The 14,450-nt window shown below is 34.4% G+C and overlaps 2 protein-coding genes across 2 annotated transcripts; one reads left to right on the top strand and one right to left on the bottom strand.

The window, feature by feature from the left end:
• The first annotated feature begins 3,162 nt into the window (after positions 1-3,162).
• Positions 3,163-4,104, top strand: LOC121471910 (olfactory receptor 8K3-like). Its single transcript, XM_041722794.1, has one exon. It carries the CDS (start codon positions 3,163-3,165, stop codon positions 4,102-4,104), a length of 942 nt encoding a protein of 313 aa, XP_041578728.1.
• Positions 4,105-11,741: 7,637 nt separating this feature from the next.
• On the bottom strand, positions 11,742-12,685 carry LOC121501522 (olfactory receptor 5J2-like). Its single transcript, XM_041773599.1, is given in 2 exon segments — positions 11,742-11,939; positions 11,942-12,685. Coding segments are annotated over 2 exon segments (936 nt in total). The 5' UTR covers positions 12,680-12,685.
• Between the last annotated feature and the right edge of the window lie 1,765 nt (positions 12,686-14,450).

Raw genomic sequence — 14,450 nt, 5'->3', positions numbered from 1 at the left:
TGTGAAAAGCATTATTTGGATATTAGCAGAATTTTAAGTACCCAGTTTTATGGTAATGGTACAATGTTCAGTATGTTCTTCAATTTTAGTTAGGATCCGATAAGAAGCAGATATAATTATCTAAAAGAATGTAGCTTTAAAAAATAACAATTGATTTTCAACAAAGATGTTAAACAGTGAAAAAGCAATTTGGTTCTTCCCTAGAACTCTAAAGCTCAGAGGAAAGAAGAAATAGATGTTTGCTTTTCCTTATCTAACAGGAAAATTGGAACTTATCAGTTTGATTTTTCGCAGCTTTTCATATTTGCAAAAAAAAAAAATACCCAAAAAACAGAAAACAAGGTTTATACCACTTCTTGTTGCATTTGCTAAAGACAAGTTTTAAAAATATTTTATTTATTTATTCATGAGAGACAGAGAGAGAGGCAGAGACATAGGCAGAGGGAGAAGCAGGCTCCTCACAGGACGCCTGGTGTGGGACTTGATCCCCTAACTGGGGTCACACCCTGAGCTAAAGGCAGACGTTCAACTGCTGAGCCACCCAGGCGTCCCTGAAGATACTTTTCTAAAATTACTATCTACTGATACACTTTTCCATCTTTCTAATATAAGAAAGTTGCACGCATCAAGGCAGGGTAGGTGATCAGGAGGTCACAACATTAGAAGCAGTATTTTAAGTGAGTTAAATGAAAATTTTATGTAGTCACTCTTATATTTAATATATTAAATTGTATATTTCTATTTTTTTGTGGCACAGAGACTGCTGTGACTATGTAATGTAAGTATATTATAATGTCCCTATTATCTCCTAATGTAACCATGAGTTTTCATTGTAACTAGTATCACTTCTATTTCTTTTTTTCTTAAGGAAGTGTTCATACTTGGATATTTTAAACTTAATAATTCTCTTGCCTTAATCTGCCATCCACTTGTTAGTGGTATAATCTGTATATTATTAGGGATTGTCAGATATATTTTTATTTGATCATAATCTATATCTGAATTCTGTATTATATTATAGTTTGGAGAAGTTCCTGTGGCCCTTAAGTATAGAAGAATTTAAAGTAATATCAAGGATCCCTGGGTGGCGCAGCGGTTTGGCGCCTGCCTTTGGCCCAGGGCGCGATCCTGGAAACCCGGGATCGAATCCCACATCAGGCTCCCGGTGCATGGAGCCTGCTTCTCCCTCTGCCTGTGTCTCTGTGCCTCTCTCTCTCTCTCTGTGACTATCATAAATAAATAAAAATTAAAAAAAAAATAAAGTAATATCAAAAATCCATGAGTATCTCATCTTTAGTATATTTTATTTCACCTCTATGGTATTGTCTAATATAGTGACTTTAAATGGTTTTTAAAGTACAGTATCTCTTTATCCAAAGGAAGTTTTTAAATGAATATTATTCATATTCATATACATATGAAAGCAATGCCAGTGACTGCTCATTCTCCCAATTTCTTAAAAGATTTTATTTATTTATTTGAGAGAGAGAGAGAGAGAGAGAGAGAGAGAGAGCAGGAGCTAGGGGAGGGGCAGGGGGAAAAGGACAACCAGATGCCACATTAAGCCAGGAGCTGGATGGGGGGCTTGATCTCAGAACCCTCTGATCCAAACACTTAACCAATGGAGCCACCCAGGTGTCCCTCATTCTCCCAATTTGCCCAGACTTCCTCATTCTCTCCTAGGTTTTTGCATGATGAAGTGTATTAGATTTGTCACATACACTGTTAGTACATGTCAATTATAATGAAAATGCCCCTAGGGGAAGATTAATGTTCTAAGAAAATTATATCCAAATAAACTTATAGTATTTTTAAAAAATAGTTAAGAATATTAAAAGATAAATAATTAAAGGAATAGCACATTGATGGTTCAAGTTAGTTATGGAAAAGGGGTCAGGGGTAGCACCTGTATTAAGTTGCATTCCATCTTACTTGACCTATTCCTTACCTGTTCATCATCATAACCTGAATAAAGAAGTTATATCACAGTCCGTAAGAATTTACATACAAATATGTAAATAAATCTGCATTGAGCTAAGTTACTATCACCATTAAACAGAAAAACAAAAACAAAAAACCCATTATTTACATGATTTCCAGGCATGCTGAATCATTTGACCTTCATTCATCTCTCTTAATCGCCCTATCTAAGGAAGTATTGTTTTGTATGTGAGAATAAAGAGATTCAGATAAGTAAATTATTGGCCCAAAGTGATCCTCATATATGCCATAAATAAAGGTATAGCAGAGACTATATCTATATAAATATACCTTATATATTTATGCAATAAAGTTGAGTGATTCTCAACTGCAATCTGTGATAGTTTTCTTATTAATTCACTTGTGCAATATCTGTCAGGTGTGTCAACTGTTTCAGTCTATATCACCTGTGGGTGTAAAAGATTTTATAGGACTATGTGCTGAAGTAGTGTATATTTTGGACTCCGTGGCTTTAATTTTTTTGCAATCATTACATAATTGTATAATATAATTTATTATATATGAAATATGTATTAAGTCTTATTATTAAATGCAATTTATAAGTGTCACTGTGTAATTGCAATTACACAAATGACTAATAGAAAACTTTAAGATATGACACAGTATAGTTTATGTATTATACCCAAATTTTTAAATGTTTTGATTTTTTAAAATTTTTCCTATATACATATTTATGTCTATATCTGTATCTTTATTTACATACATAGATGTGTCTACCTATGTATTCATTTCTCTCTCTCTCTCTCTTCGTCTAGATTATTTATCTATCAATACCATCTAGGTTTCTCAAATTTGGCACGATTGATATTTTGGACTGAATATTGGGTCTTGTAGGATGTTTAGAAACATAACTGACCTCCAACCATCATAAACCAGTAGAACCCCGCCTTCTGGTTTTAACAACTAAAATGTCTTCTAGACATTGATAAAGTGTTATCTGGTTAGTAAAATCACTTCCAGTTGAGAACCACTGACTTTTTTTGTTTATGTATATTAGTCATTGTGGGAGAGGAGTTTATGTTCAAATATCTGAAATTGGAAAGTTTGGATGTATTTTATTTATACTAGGTTTGCATACTAAAAATCATTCAGGTGATAATACATGAAATCTGTTGACCATGTGGATGTCTTTATCCAGAATAGGTGTCCTGATAAACTTGCATGGAAACTCAAAATCTAACAGTGCTCAATGAGTTCATTCTCATGGGAATCACAGACAAACCTGAGCTGCAGGCTCCACTATTTGGGCTCTTCCTCATCATCTATTTGATCTCAGTGGTGGGCAATCTGGGCATGATCATCCTCACCAAGGTGGACGCCAGACTACAAACACCCATGTACTTCTTCCTCAGACACCTGGCCTTCACTGATCTGGGTTATTCAACAACTGTGGGACCCAAAATGTTAGTAAATTTTGTTGTGGATCAAAATACAATCTCCTATTATTTTTGTGCTGTACAACTAGCCTTCTTTCTTGTGTTCATTGTTAGTGAACTTTTTATTCTAACAGCTATGTCCTATGACCGCTACGTGGCCATCTGCAACCCTCTGCTCTACCCCATCATCATGTCACAAAGCGTGTGTCAGGTGCTGGTGGCAATCCCCTATCTCTACAGCACATTTGTGTCTCTTATAGTCACCATAAAGATTTTTAATTTATCCTTCTGTGGCTACAATGTCATCAGTCATTTCTACTGTGACAGTCTCCCCTTATTGTTTTTGCTCTGCTCAAATACACATGAAACTGAAATGATTATTCTTATCTTAGCTGGTTTTGATTTGATTTCATCCCTTCTGGTAGTTCTTGTGTCTTACCTGCTGATCCTGGTAGCCATTGTCAGGATGAACTCAGCTGAGGGTAGGCTCAAGGCTTTTTCCACCTGTGGGTCCCACCTGACAGTGGCCACAGTGTTCTATGGGACTTTGATATTTATGTATGTGCAACCTGAGTCCAGTCATTCCTTTGACACTGATAGAGTGGCGTCCATATTTTACACCCTCGTTATCCCCATGCTGAACCCCTTGATCTATAGCTTGAGGAACAAAGATGTAAAATATGCAAGACAAAGGATGTGGAAAAAAATATGTAATATCTTTTCTTAAAATTCACTGTCTGAATATGATTCCTATAAACTAGGTTATGGACTTGAATTTTTGTTCCATGTGACTTCAAGGAAAATAGCAAACACAAATGAGTTCAACACATATTATATATTTATAGATTGTCTTATGCATGCTAAGTACTTCTAACTGCTGTATATTAATTTGTCAACAAAATAGCAAAAAGATGCCTTTCTATAAGAATTGCCTTTCTTCAGAGAGAAAGGTGGGTGGAATACAGAAATCAAGTAAATATTGTAGTACAGTGGAATGTGTTAGATGGATGTACACACACACACACACACACACACACACACACACACAGAAAGCTGTCAAGGATTCTGGTGTTTTTCCTCACCTATTGGAATAAAATTGCAGTCTCCTTTTATGTGTGCGTGTGAATGTGTAAATCCTTTCCTTCTGTTTTAGCCTTCATACTCTTCCTGGTATGTTGTAGAAGTATAGCTAATACTGGTTGTTTCTGTGATACCTAATGATTAAAGTCATACTAGCTTGTTCAAACACCCTTATTATAAGCATTGAGATCATATTTTTTCCTCATCAATGTATGAGTCTATTGGCTGAACATACTTTGTAATTCAGCAATCTGATTGGCATCTGGTTTGTCTCCAAAAAGTCCATTTTGTTGATATCAGAGGATATTCAAATTAGGGTAATATTCTAAGGACTCCCCAGTTTGTGCTTTTTCCTCAACTAGTTGCTCTTTCTTTTTTTAAAAAAAAATTTATTTATTTATTTGAAGGGCAGAGGAACAGAGGGAGAGAATCTTCAAGCATACTCCCGACTAAGCATGGAAGCAGATGTGGGGCTTGATCTCATGACCCATGAGATCATGACCTGAGCCAAAACAAAAAGTCATATGCTTAACCCATTGAGCCATCCAGGTAATCTCGTTCTTTTTTAATAATTGGCTCTTTGGTTTGGGATATTATAATATTTCCTTAGCTTTTTAAAAATGAGTAATTATCTGTGTTTAAAAGTTATGTCCCAGTTGTTTTTGTATCCTTGGGTAAGAGGACTATTTTACAATGCATTAATTGCATTGCCTCTCTTTCCTCAGATTGATGTTTCCAAATATTTATCAATATTGATTGTATACTACATTTTAATTGACTGTCATCTTTTAATTGCATTAATTGATTGTCCTTCTTATGGGAAGCCAAGGAAAATAATCCTGTTGTCTGCACTAAGCCACATTTCTAAGGCAAATGAGGACTGATACGTGGTAAAGACAAACTGATCTTGCCTTTTTTGCATAGGTGCTCTATGTCACTCCACATTTTCCCATGTACTTATTTTTATTTTTTGTTTCCCCTTTGCTTATTTTTATTCTTGATAGTTCTGGGATTTTACCAACATTATTTATAATTCATAATATTTGCTTTGTTCACCATCATGCAATAAAATTCTCTGTTTAGCCAATGAACATTTAGTAAAAGGAATTCATTTGAATATAATTTTAAAAGTGCTTGATGCAAAGTAACCAAGATGCCCTTTAGTTGGCGTATGGGTCAGTAAACTAGGAGACATCCAGACAATGAAATAGTATTCAGCAGTAAAAAGAAAGGAGCTACCAAGCCATGAAAAGAATACAGTATACAGTATAATACCAACTATGCTACACTCTGAAAAAGGAAAAACTACGGAGATAGTACAAAGACCAGTGGTTGGCAGCAGTTAGAGCAATGGAGGGGATGAATGGAGGAAAGAAGAAAATTTTTAGGGTATTAAAATACTTTGTGTGAAATGAAAATGGTGGACACAAGTCATTATATATTTGTCCGAAGCAATAGGAAGTACAACCCCAAGGAGGAACACTGATGTAAATGATGGAGTTTCAGTGAAAATGATGTAACAGTGTAGGTTCATCGATTGTAACAAATCTACCACTCTAGTGGGGAATGTGAATAATGAAATGTGGGGGCTATGCATTTGTTGGGGCAGAGAACACATGGAAAATCTCTGTACCTTCTTCTTAAATTTGCAGTGAACCTAAAACTTCCTAAAAAAATAAACTCTCAAAATAAGAAAAAAATGATATAGTGTTGTGTAAGTATAAATATTATCAAACTGTTGATGTATTAAAAAGAATCTTTGTGATGGTCATAAAGACTACTAGGTAATAATATCTCATTTTTGGGTACCATATGACAGGCACCCTTCATGTCTGGATAAATCTTCCTCACAACAGCTATCTGAGATTTTAACATTTTAAATTTAAATGTTAAAAAATTTAAAAATTTAATTTTTAATATAAAATGGTGATTCAGGGAGGTTAACTTGTCAGAGCACACACCAATGCATTAGGTATTAGAACTAGGTTTCAAAACCAGGTGATCTAGTTCATACTCGGGACCTCATGCCCTTAAGAAATACCCTATATTGTCTCTTAATGTCACTTTTTATGCTGTACTGATGTCATCCCGGAGATGACAGAGAGTCAAATTTCACTTTGGCAGACATCAAATTAGAAGAGGAGGAACAACAGATTCATAAAATAGTGAAAGCCATATATGTCTGCACCAAAAAAGAATTTGAGGAAGATAAAATTAGTTAATTAAAAATAAATAAATTGACTCACAGTAATGAACTAATTAGGCACTTTATATGAGGGATTTCACTCAAACAGAACGCCATAACAAAGAGAATGCAGGACAAAGCCTGAATAAATCTGTAATAAATTGGAGGAGGGACAAGAAATATCATTAAGTTGTCAGAAACATCCAAAAAAATAAACAAACGAGGTGGTTTCTATTTTAAGAAATGATTTCTGTTCTAAGATGTTTGGCTACCTTTGAGAAATGAAGGGTAAGGAGAAGCAGAATTCCCAAAAATGCCAAAAATCTATTTCTAATGATTTGTAGTAAGAATTCTGCTGGGAACACCATAAGAGATAGATATTCTTTCCTCCAAAAAAAAACATAGACCTGTAAGGGGAATATTTATTCCCATCACATTCTGCTCCTTAAGCTTTGCAGAAATTTCTTCTGAGCTTCAGCAATTTGGGAAATTAACTTAAGGATGTAAGAATATATTTACTCTGATACTGTTGTGCTGTGGAGCTGGTGAAAGCCATGAAGCTCAACAGTCCATAACTTAAAAAATAAATGAAGCCCTTTTTGTTGAGCCAATATTTATTGAGTGACCCATTACATGCATGACATAGTGGCGAAAGGCAGAGCATCACATGCCATTATGAAGGTTGGCCACCATGTTATTTTAGAGTGTACAATTTATTTAGGCTAAGATGTGAAAAGCACCTCCCCAAAGAAGTGCAATATATTGAATATTGCCCTGATTCATGTAAGCCTCCAAAGGCTGCCCACCAGAGTGATTACACAACTAAAAAGAACAAGTTATAATTCTATCAACCTCATAAAAAACTTTATTAATCAACCTATAGGTTGTCATTGAACGAAAGAGCTCCTGAAAATATGAGAGAGAATACAGATTGATAAAGTTAAGTATGAAAGTTAAGGTATTTATTTAGATAAATATTTATATATTTAGAGTAAGGAATGATCTGTGATTCATCAAATATTTAATAACCCACAATAATCGTAATATTCCCAGATGTCAAATTGCATCTGCTTATGATTTCTTAATTAGAGAAGGGCACCATTGGGAAAGAAGAAGGCTATGGGAAATGCCAACTGGTACCACATACATCTCAAAATTCCCTGGAGAAAAAGGAACTATTGGAGAGCTGAATAGAAATGCTGTGAGGTAGAGAAGTCCCAGAAGTCATGTTACAGGAGGAAGTCTATTCAAATTTCTAGGATGTGTGAGTGATACATCCTAGAACTATTAAGGCATGCCTTCCCATTCCTTACTGTGTCATATTTGAGCAGAAGTTATTGTTATATTTATAGTCTTTATTGTCTCCTTGATGATAAGGATTAAAATATTTTGTATGATCATCTCTAAATCCCAACAAACTTACATGGCATAATTCATGAAAGAATAGCAAGACATATGGTCAGAGGGATCTGCCTATTTATGTAATTCATAGCTCAATATATTGCTCTATAACTCAGAATAATAGAAATCAACTAACCATAGAGTAGAAAAAGGAAAAATTCAGTTTTTATTCTGCATAGAGAATATTGGCATTTTAAAAACTTCTTCATAGAATTTTCCCTTGGCCATCACAGTGCATGCACATTGATTCCATAGAAATTATAGACTTATTTCCAAAACAGTGATTTAGAAATAGAATAATACAAAGGCATCTTTCAGAGCTTTATTTTTTTCAAAGTCATTAAACTTCACATATTTTTGTCTAGCCATAAAGAACTTAATACCTATTAAACAAATGTGGTTTCTCTCTCTTGGAGGGTGAATTATATAGATTAACCTCCTGATTTCAGATCTACTAATAGTCACATAAGTTGACTTCTTTTCCCGTTGCTGTTTATTTTTATAGCAGTTTTATTGAGATACAGTTTAGAAGCGATATCATTCACCCATTATGAGTGTACAATTCAATGATTACAATATATTCATAGAATTGTACAACCAACACCACAATCAATTTTAGGAAATTTTCATTACCCCAGAAAGAGATCTTGTGTCTCCTAGTAGTTAGTCCTCACTTCCTGTCAACACCTCCAAACCCCAGCCTCATGCAACAACAATTTCTTTCCTACCTCTATGATTTCATCCATCGGGACGTTTTATGGAAATGTACTTATACAATATTTGTACCTTCATGTCTGGTGTCTTTAACAGATCTGAAACATGAACATTTTTATATTATAAGACATTGGATTTTATTTTATTTTTCAGAGAGACAGAGAGAGTGTGTGGAGGGAGAGAAGCAGAGGGAGAGAGAGAGAGAATCTTGAACATGGAGCCCAACGCAGGACCCTGAGATCAAGACCTGAGCCAAAACCAAGAGTCCAAGACAAATAAAAGGAACAAGGTATGACTCAGGAATGTCTATTAACCACATGAAAAGACACTTCACGAATCAACCATTGAAAGAACTACTGAAAACCAGAGGTGTCAACAGAAATCAAGTCAGGAATCTGGACTGCTTTCTCCATGTGGCTGTCATTGGGCAGTTTCCTCTTCCCCCTGCTGGCACATTGTCAGAGAAAGCCAGTTAAACAGACAATATAAAATATAATCCAAGGGCTCCTGGATGGTTTAGTCAGTTAAGCCTTGAGCAGATGCTATTGGAATATTGGTGCTAATACACTTGCTTAATGCAGAGTTGCCACAAACTTTCCATTTGTAAAAAAACAACAAAAAGCAAAAAACAACATCTTTGAAGTGCAATAAAGTACAATAAAATGAGTTATGCATGTATTCTGTATATATATTGACATGCATTATTAATAATATTATAATTATGATAACTTATTTTATTGTTGGAAGTCATTTTATGGCATTAGCCATAAATATTTTAAATTGATTCCTATCCATGTCATATATATTCCAAATCTACTAGTAAATACAGCCATTTTACAACTGTATTTTTATCACAGGAATGTCTAAAACTGCCTTTTCCTTTTCACATAGAGAAATTTTTGTTGATCAATTGAATATGCTTGGCCTGTGCATTATAAACCAGCTACAGTAAAGTCACTTGAATATTTCTTCAACTGACTCACAGGATTTGAGAATCCCAGATTGTGTCTACTGACCTTAACAGTGCAGAAATACAGAAAAAAAATGTATTTAATTCAATTTAGTTTAATGTTAAAGCAAATATGTTTCCCTCAAATTTATTTCTGTTTGCTAATGGTAAAGGTTGGCATTATTAAAAGAAGGAAAACTAATGAGTCACTGAGAACTTACAGATTTAAGGCAATAAGTTTGTGTTAGCTTACATATTCTGATTTTTAAATGTATTCAATGGAATTTTTGCAAATGATAAGTTTTCAGTGTATGTTCTTGGCATTTTTTGTTTTAGATCTTGAACAAGTGGGACACATGAGTGGCTCAGTGGTTGAGTGTCTGCCTTTGGTTCAGGTTATGATCCTGGTGTCCTTGGATCAAATTCTGCATCAAGCTCCCCATAAGGAGTCTGCTTTCCCTCTGCCTATGTCTCTGCCTCTCTTTCTGTGTTTCTCATGAAGAAATAAATAAATCCTTAAAATAATAATAATAATAAATCTTGAACAGGAGATTTAAAAGGAAAGAAGGTCTTGAATTTTACTGCAAAATTACTCTTTAAGAACTAGAACCGAAACATTTGAAGTAGAAATCTTGAAGCTCCTGTTATAATCTCAAAAGTACTCAGAGGGCAACCATGCTCCCTCTTCAGAGATTAAGACCTAGAAAAGCAGGAAATACCGATCAAATAACAAGTGTTTGAAAAAGCTGAGGTGGAATGATTCTATACCCAAACTCCAGTGTGTGTGTGTGTGTGTGTGTGTGTGTGTGTGTGTGGTTTTCCCACATTTTTATCCACAGTTAAATCTTTATGTAATTTTCAGCCAGAACATTACAACCTAGTGGTCAGAACTGAAGGCTTCTGACATTGACCAGGGAGCCTGAGAGATCTCCCTCTTCAGTCCAATTCTGTTGATGTTAGTGGTAAGAAATGTCCACTTACAATTCAACTCAACCCAAGACCAGGTTGTTACTTGTGCTTCTGACCAACTGAGTCCAAGCTAGAGGTTTCAGTGACCCCATTCCTTGCCTTGATACATTTGCTATAGCAACTCTCAGAACTCAGGTAACCAGTTTACTCACTAGATTACTGGTATATTACAAAGAATGTCAAAGGATACAAATCAACAGCCAGATAAATAGCTACAAAGACTAAGATCCAGAAGAATGGAGCTTCTGTCTTCATTGAATTTGAGGCCTGGCTGGGACAGTCACTTTGGAAGTGTTCTGGTTCACCAATCTTGAAGGTTTCTAAACCCATTCCTTTTGAGTATTTATGGAGGCTTCATTGCAAAGCAAGATTACTTAAATCGCTGGCCATTGATAATTGATTTGATCTCCAGCCCCTCTTCCATCCCCAGAAATCAGGTGGTAGAACTGAAATCTTCATCCATGTATTCAAGGTCAGTTCCTCGGGCAACAGCCCCCAACCTGAGGTACTTTCCAAAAGTTACCTCATTGACATCTTTTTTTCTCTTTACCACTTGCCAAATTCCAAGAATTTTTGAAGCTCTGTGCTAGATGTTGGATAAGGACCAAATATATATTTTTTATTACAAGTCACATATCACAATCACTCTTTAGATTAAAATATAAGCCAACAAAGGCAAGATTCAGCTATACAATTATATCTATATCCTGGGAATTTTGAGAAAAAATTATTTTTTAGTAACTACCCTATTTTTATGTTCTTAATTGCAAGTGTTATTATACAATTATTTTCTCTAAACCATGGAAAAATAGAAATATAATACTGTATTTTGCATTGATTCAATGATTTACATCCTAGAATAGAGGATCTATATGATAGGTTACTGTTTTTGTGATGCAACTATATGAATTAAATAGCTTGCCTTTTCCGCTTACCTCCATATATGACAAATAAGTGTGTAGAATGAAAAGATCTATACAATCTTTAAAAGCTTTAACATTCATGAAATTGACAGAAGTAAGAACTGACTGGCAGACACTGTTGTAGGGTTAGCAGGGACTTGAAATTAACAAGGGAAATGTGTCATTTCGATGGCCCTTTTCACAGCATCCTTTACCTCTTTGTTCCTCAGACTGTAAATAAGTGGGTTTAACATGGGAATCACTAGTGTATAGAACACAGACACCACCTTCTCCTGCTCCACAGAATACTGGGAACTTGGCTGGATGTAGCTAAAGCTTAAACTACCATAGAATATGGTCACACAGCAGTCAGGTAGGAGGCACAGGTGGAGAAGGCTTTCTGTCTGCCTGCTGCTGAGCGGATCCTCAGAATAGCAACAGCAATAAACACGTAGGAAATGATCACAATCAAGAAGGTGGCCATGGCAATGACTCCAGAGAAAGTTAAGAGCAACAATTCATTCATGGTAGTATCAGAACATGATAGCTTTAGGAGTGAGGGAATATCACAGAAGAAGTGGTTAACAACATTGGACCCACAGGACAGTCTGCCTAAGCTTATTGTGTGTATTAATGAGTTAATTATTCCACATATCCAAGATCCAGTGACCAACCCTACACACTTCCTCTTAGACATGGCTACACTGTAAAGCAAAGGGTTGACAATGGCCACATAACAGTCGTATGCCATCACTGACAACAAGAAGCTTTCTGTGGTAACAAACACCCCAAAACACAAATGTTGTACCATACAAGCAGAGAAAGTAATGGTTCCCTTCACAACTAGAAGGTTGACCAACATTTTTGGTGCAATTGCAGATGAATAGCAGGCATCTACAAATGAAAGGCAGCTGAGGAAAAGGTACATGGGTGTGTGGAGCTTGGAAGTTATTTGGATTATGAAGATCATACATATATTTCCCAGTAAGGTAATGGCATAAATCACCAAGAATAACACAAAAAGTATAATTTTCAGGTCAGTGAGGTCCGTCAGTCTCAAAAGAATAAATTCAGTAACAATTGTATAATTCTCTTCAGCCATTTGTTTATTTCTTCTCATAAAAGCTACTGTAAAAAAAAATACTGGAATTACAGTTTATTAGGGAAATATAGATATATCTATATATACAGATCAAATTTGGACAATTAATTTGGATAAAATGTTTGGATAAATAATATCCCTTCCTTGAATCTGAACTTCCTCATCAATAAAATTAACAAGTGGACTAGACTGCCTTTAATTTTCTTTCCAGTGGTGTTGTTTCACATGTTTATATTTAAGAAATGGTTTATCTGTCACAGCTTCAATCTGTCTCTGAAACATCTACCTCAGTAGCAAAGTTGTATTAGCACTAAGGAAACACTAACAGCACCTGAAATCAATAGCATGCATAAGACAGACCATGAGTACAAGTATTATTCAATGAAATCCTCTTCTGATCTTTAGTGTGTTTTTGAGCAATATATTTATTTTGAAGTTATATATAGAATTGATCTACAGGTATAGACAGCAAAGTGGCTACTGTCATAAAGTAAGATGGCTCAATTATCTATAATAATGCCATTTAAAAATATGAAGAATTCTGGCTTCTGTGACCATGGGAGACATTCAGTGGCAACACTTAACTTTGAAATCCATGAAACTCATGAAATAAAAGCCTGTCACTTTCATGATACAGATTAAAAATAGCCAGGGTTCCTGCTTTGAAACGGTCTTCCTCATGACCATGGTAGAAGAGCAACTCAGGAAGGTCACTAACTTGAGACTGAAGACACTTGCATATGTGGGCCAAATGGAGGCTTCCTCCTTTTTCTGAGATCTCAAATAGAAATTTCAACATACTGATTCAGAATATGAACATATATAATAATATATATGCAGATATATATATCCATATATATATTATACATATATATACCTCTCCTTACTCTGGTGAGTATCACCAAATGCTCTGCGATACCTCTCCATGTCCTTCATTCTGTTATAAATAATTTAAACTAGTTAAAGCTTTCTAAAAATACAAATTTCATTGGATGATTGAACATACACAGTGATGTACATTTAGTATAGAATATCTTTTGATTCCTGGTGATCACTGTTAAACTTTGTGACTTTGTAAACACTATTAAACTTCATAAACACTGTAATTCTATAGTTCTATTTTGAAACATGTCTGCAATGCTTAAATGGTAATGATATTTATTTATTTTATAATAATAAGTGAACTCGGGTTATTGTTTATAAACTAGTCTTGTTAAATGTGAGATTTTTTAAACTATATTTTTTCATGATCTCTGACATGCTTTTTAAAGATTACCATCACATTTGACAGTATGGAAGAGCAGGTACAACAAATGATGTTTGAGTATTTCAAAACTGCATTTTCATAGATCTTATACTTCTCCTTTCTCCTGCTACTCTTAGAGTATTAACTGAAATTATTTTGCTAATAAAGGAAGGTCACTTACAAATATGAATTTTATTATAAACTATAACTTAGGAAAAGCATATTTAAAAGGAAGCAGAAATTAAATTAATGACCCAAATATAAAACTATATCTTTAATAGCAAAAGGTGATAGATATCAGCTCTGTAAATTGAGTTATATAAAATGATATGAACTTGACATACATGAACATTAAGAATCAAAACAGTGATAATATTCTGTCACAATTAAAATTTTGAATGAAAAAAAAATAAATAAAAAAAATAAAAAATAAAAAATAAAAAATAAAATTTTGAATGATCTGCAGAAATAATGGTAAATAGTAAAAAAATGTTTAAAAGGAAAGATAATAAAATAATTGAATTT

The sequence above is a fragment of the Vulpes lagopus genome, chromosome 11, assembly GCF_018345385.1.
Source record: "Vulpes lagopus strain Blue_001 chromosome 11, ASM1834538v1, whole genome shotgun sequence".
Lineage (NCBI taxonomy): Eukaryota > Metazoa > Chordata > Mammalia > Carnivora > Canidae > Vulpes > Vulpes lagopus.
Note: the sequence above shows the minus strand (reverse complement) of the source record. Positions and strands in the feature narration are given on the sequence as shown.

What these genes read in the sequence shown, in the direction of transcription:
- LOC121471910 (XM_041722794.1), top strand. Translation starts at nt 3,163, where the DNA reads ATGGAAACTCAAAATCTAACAGTGCTCAATGAGTTCATTCTCATGGGA.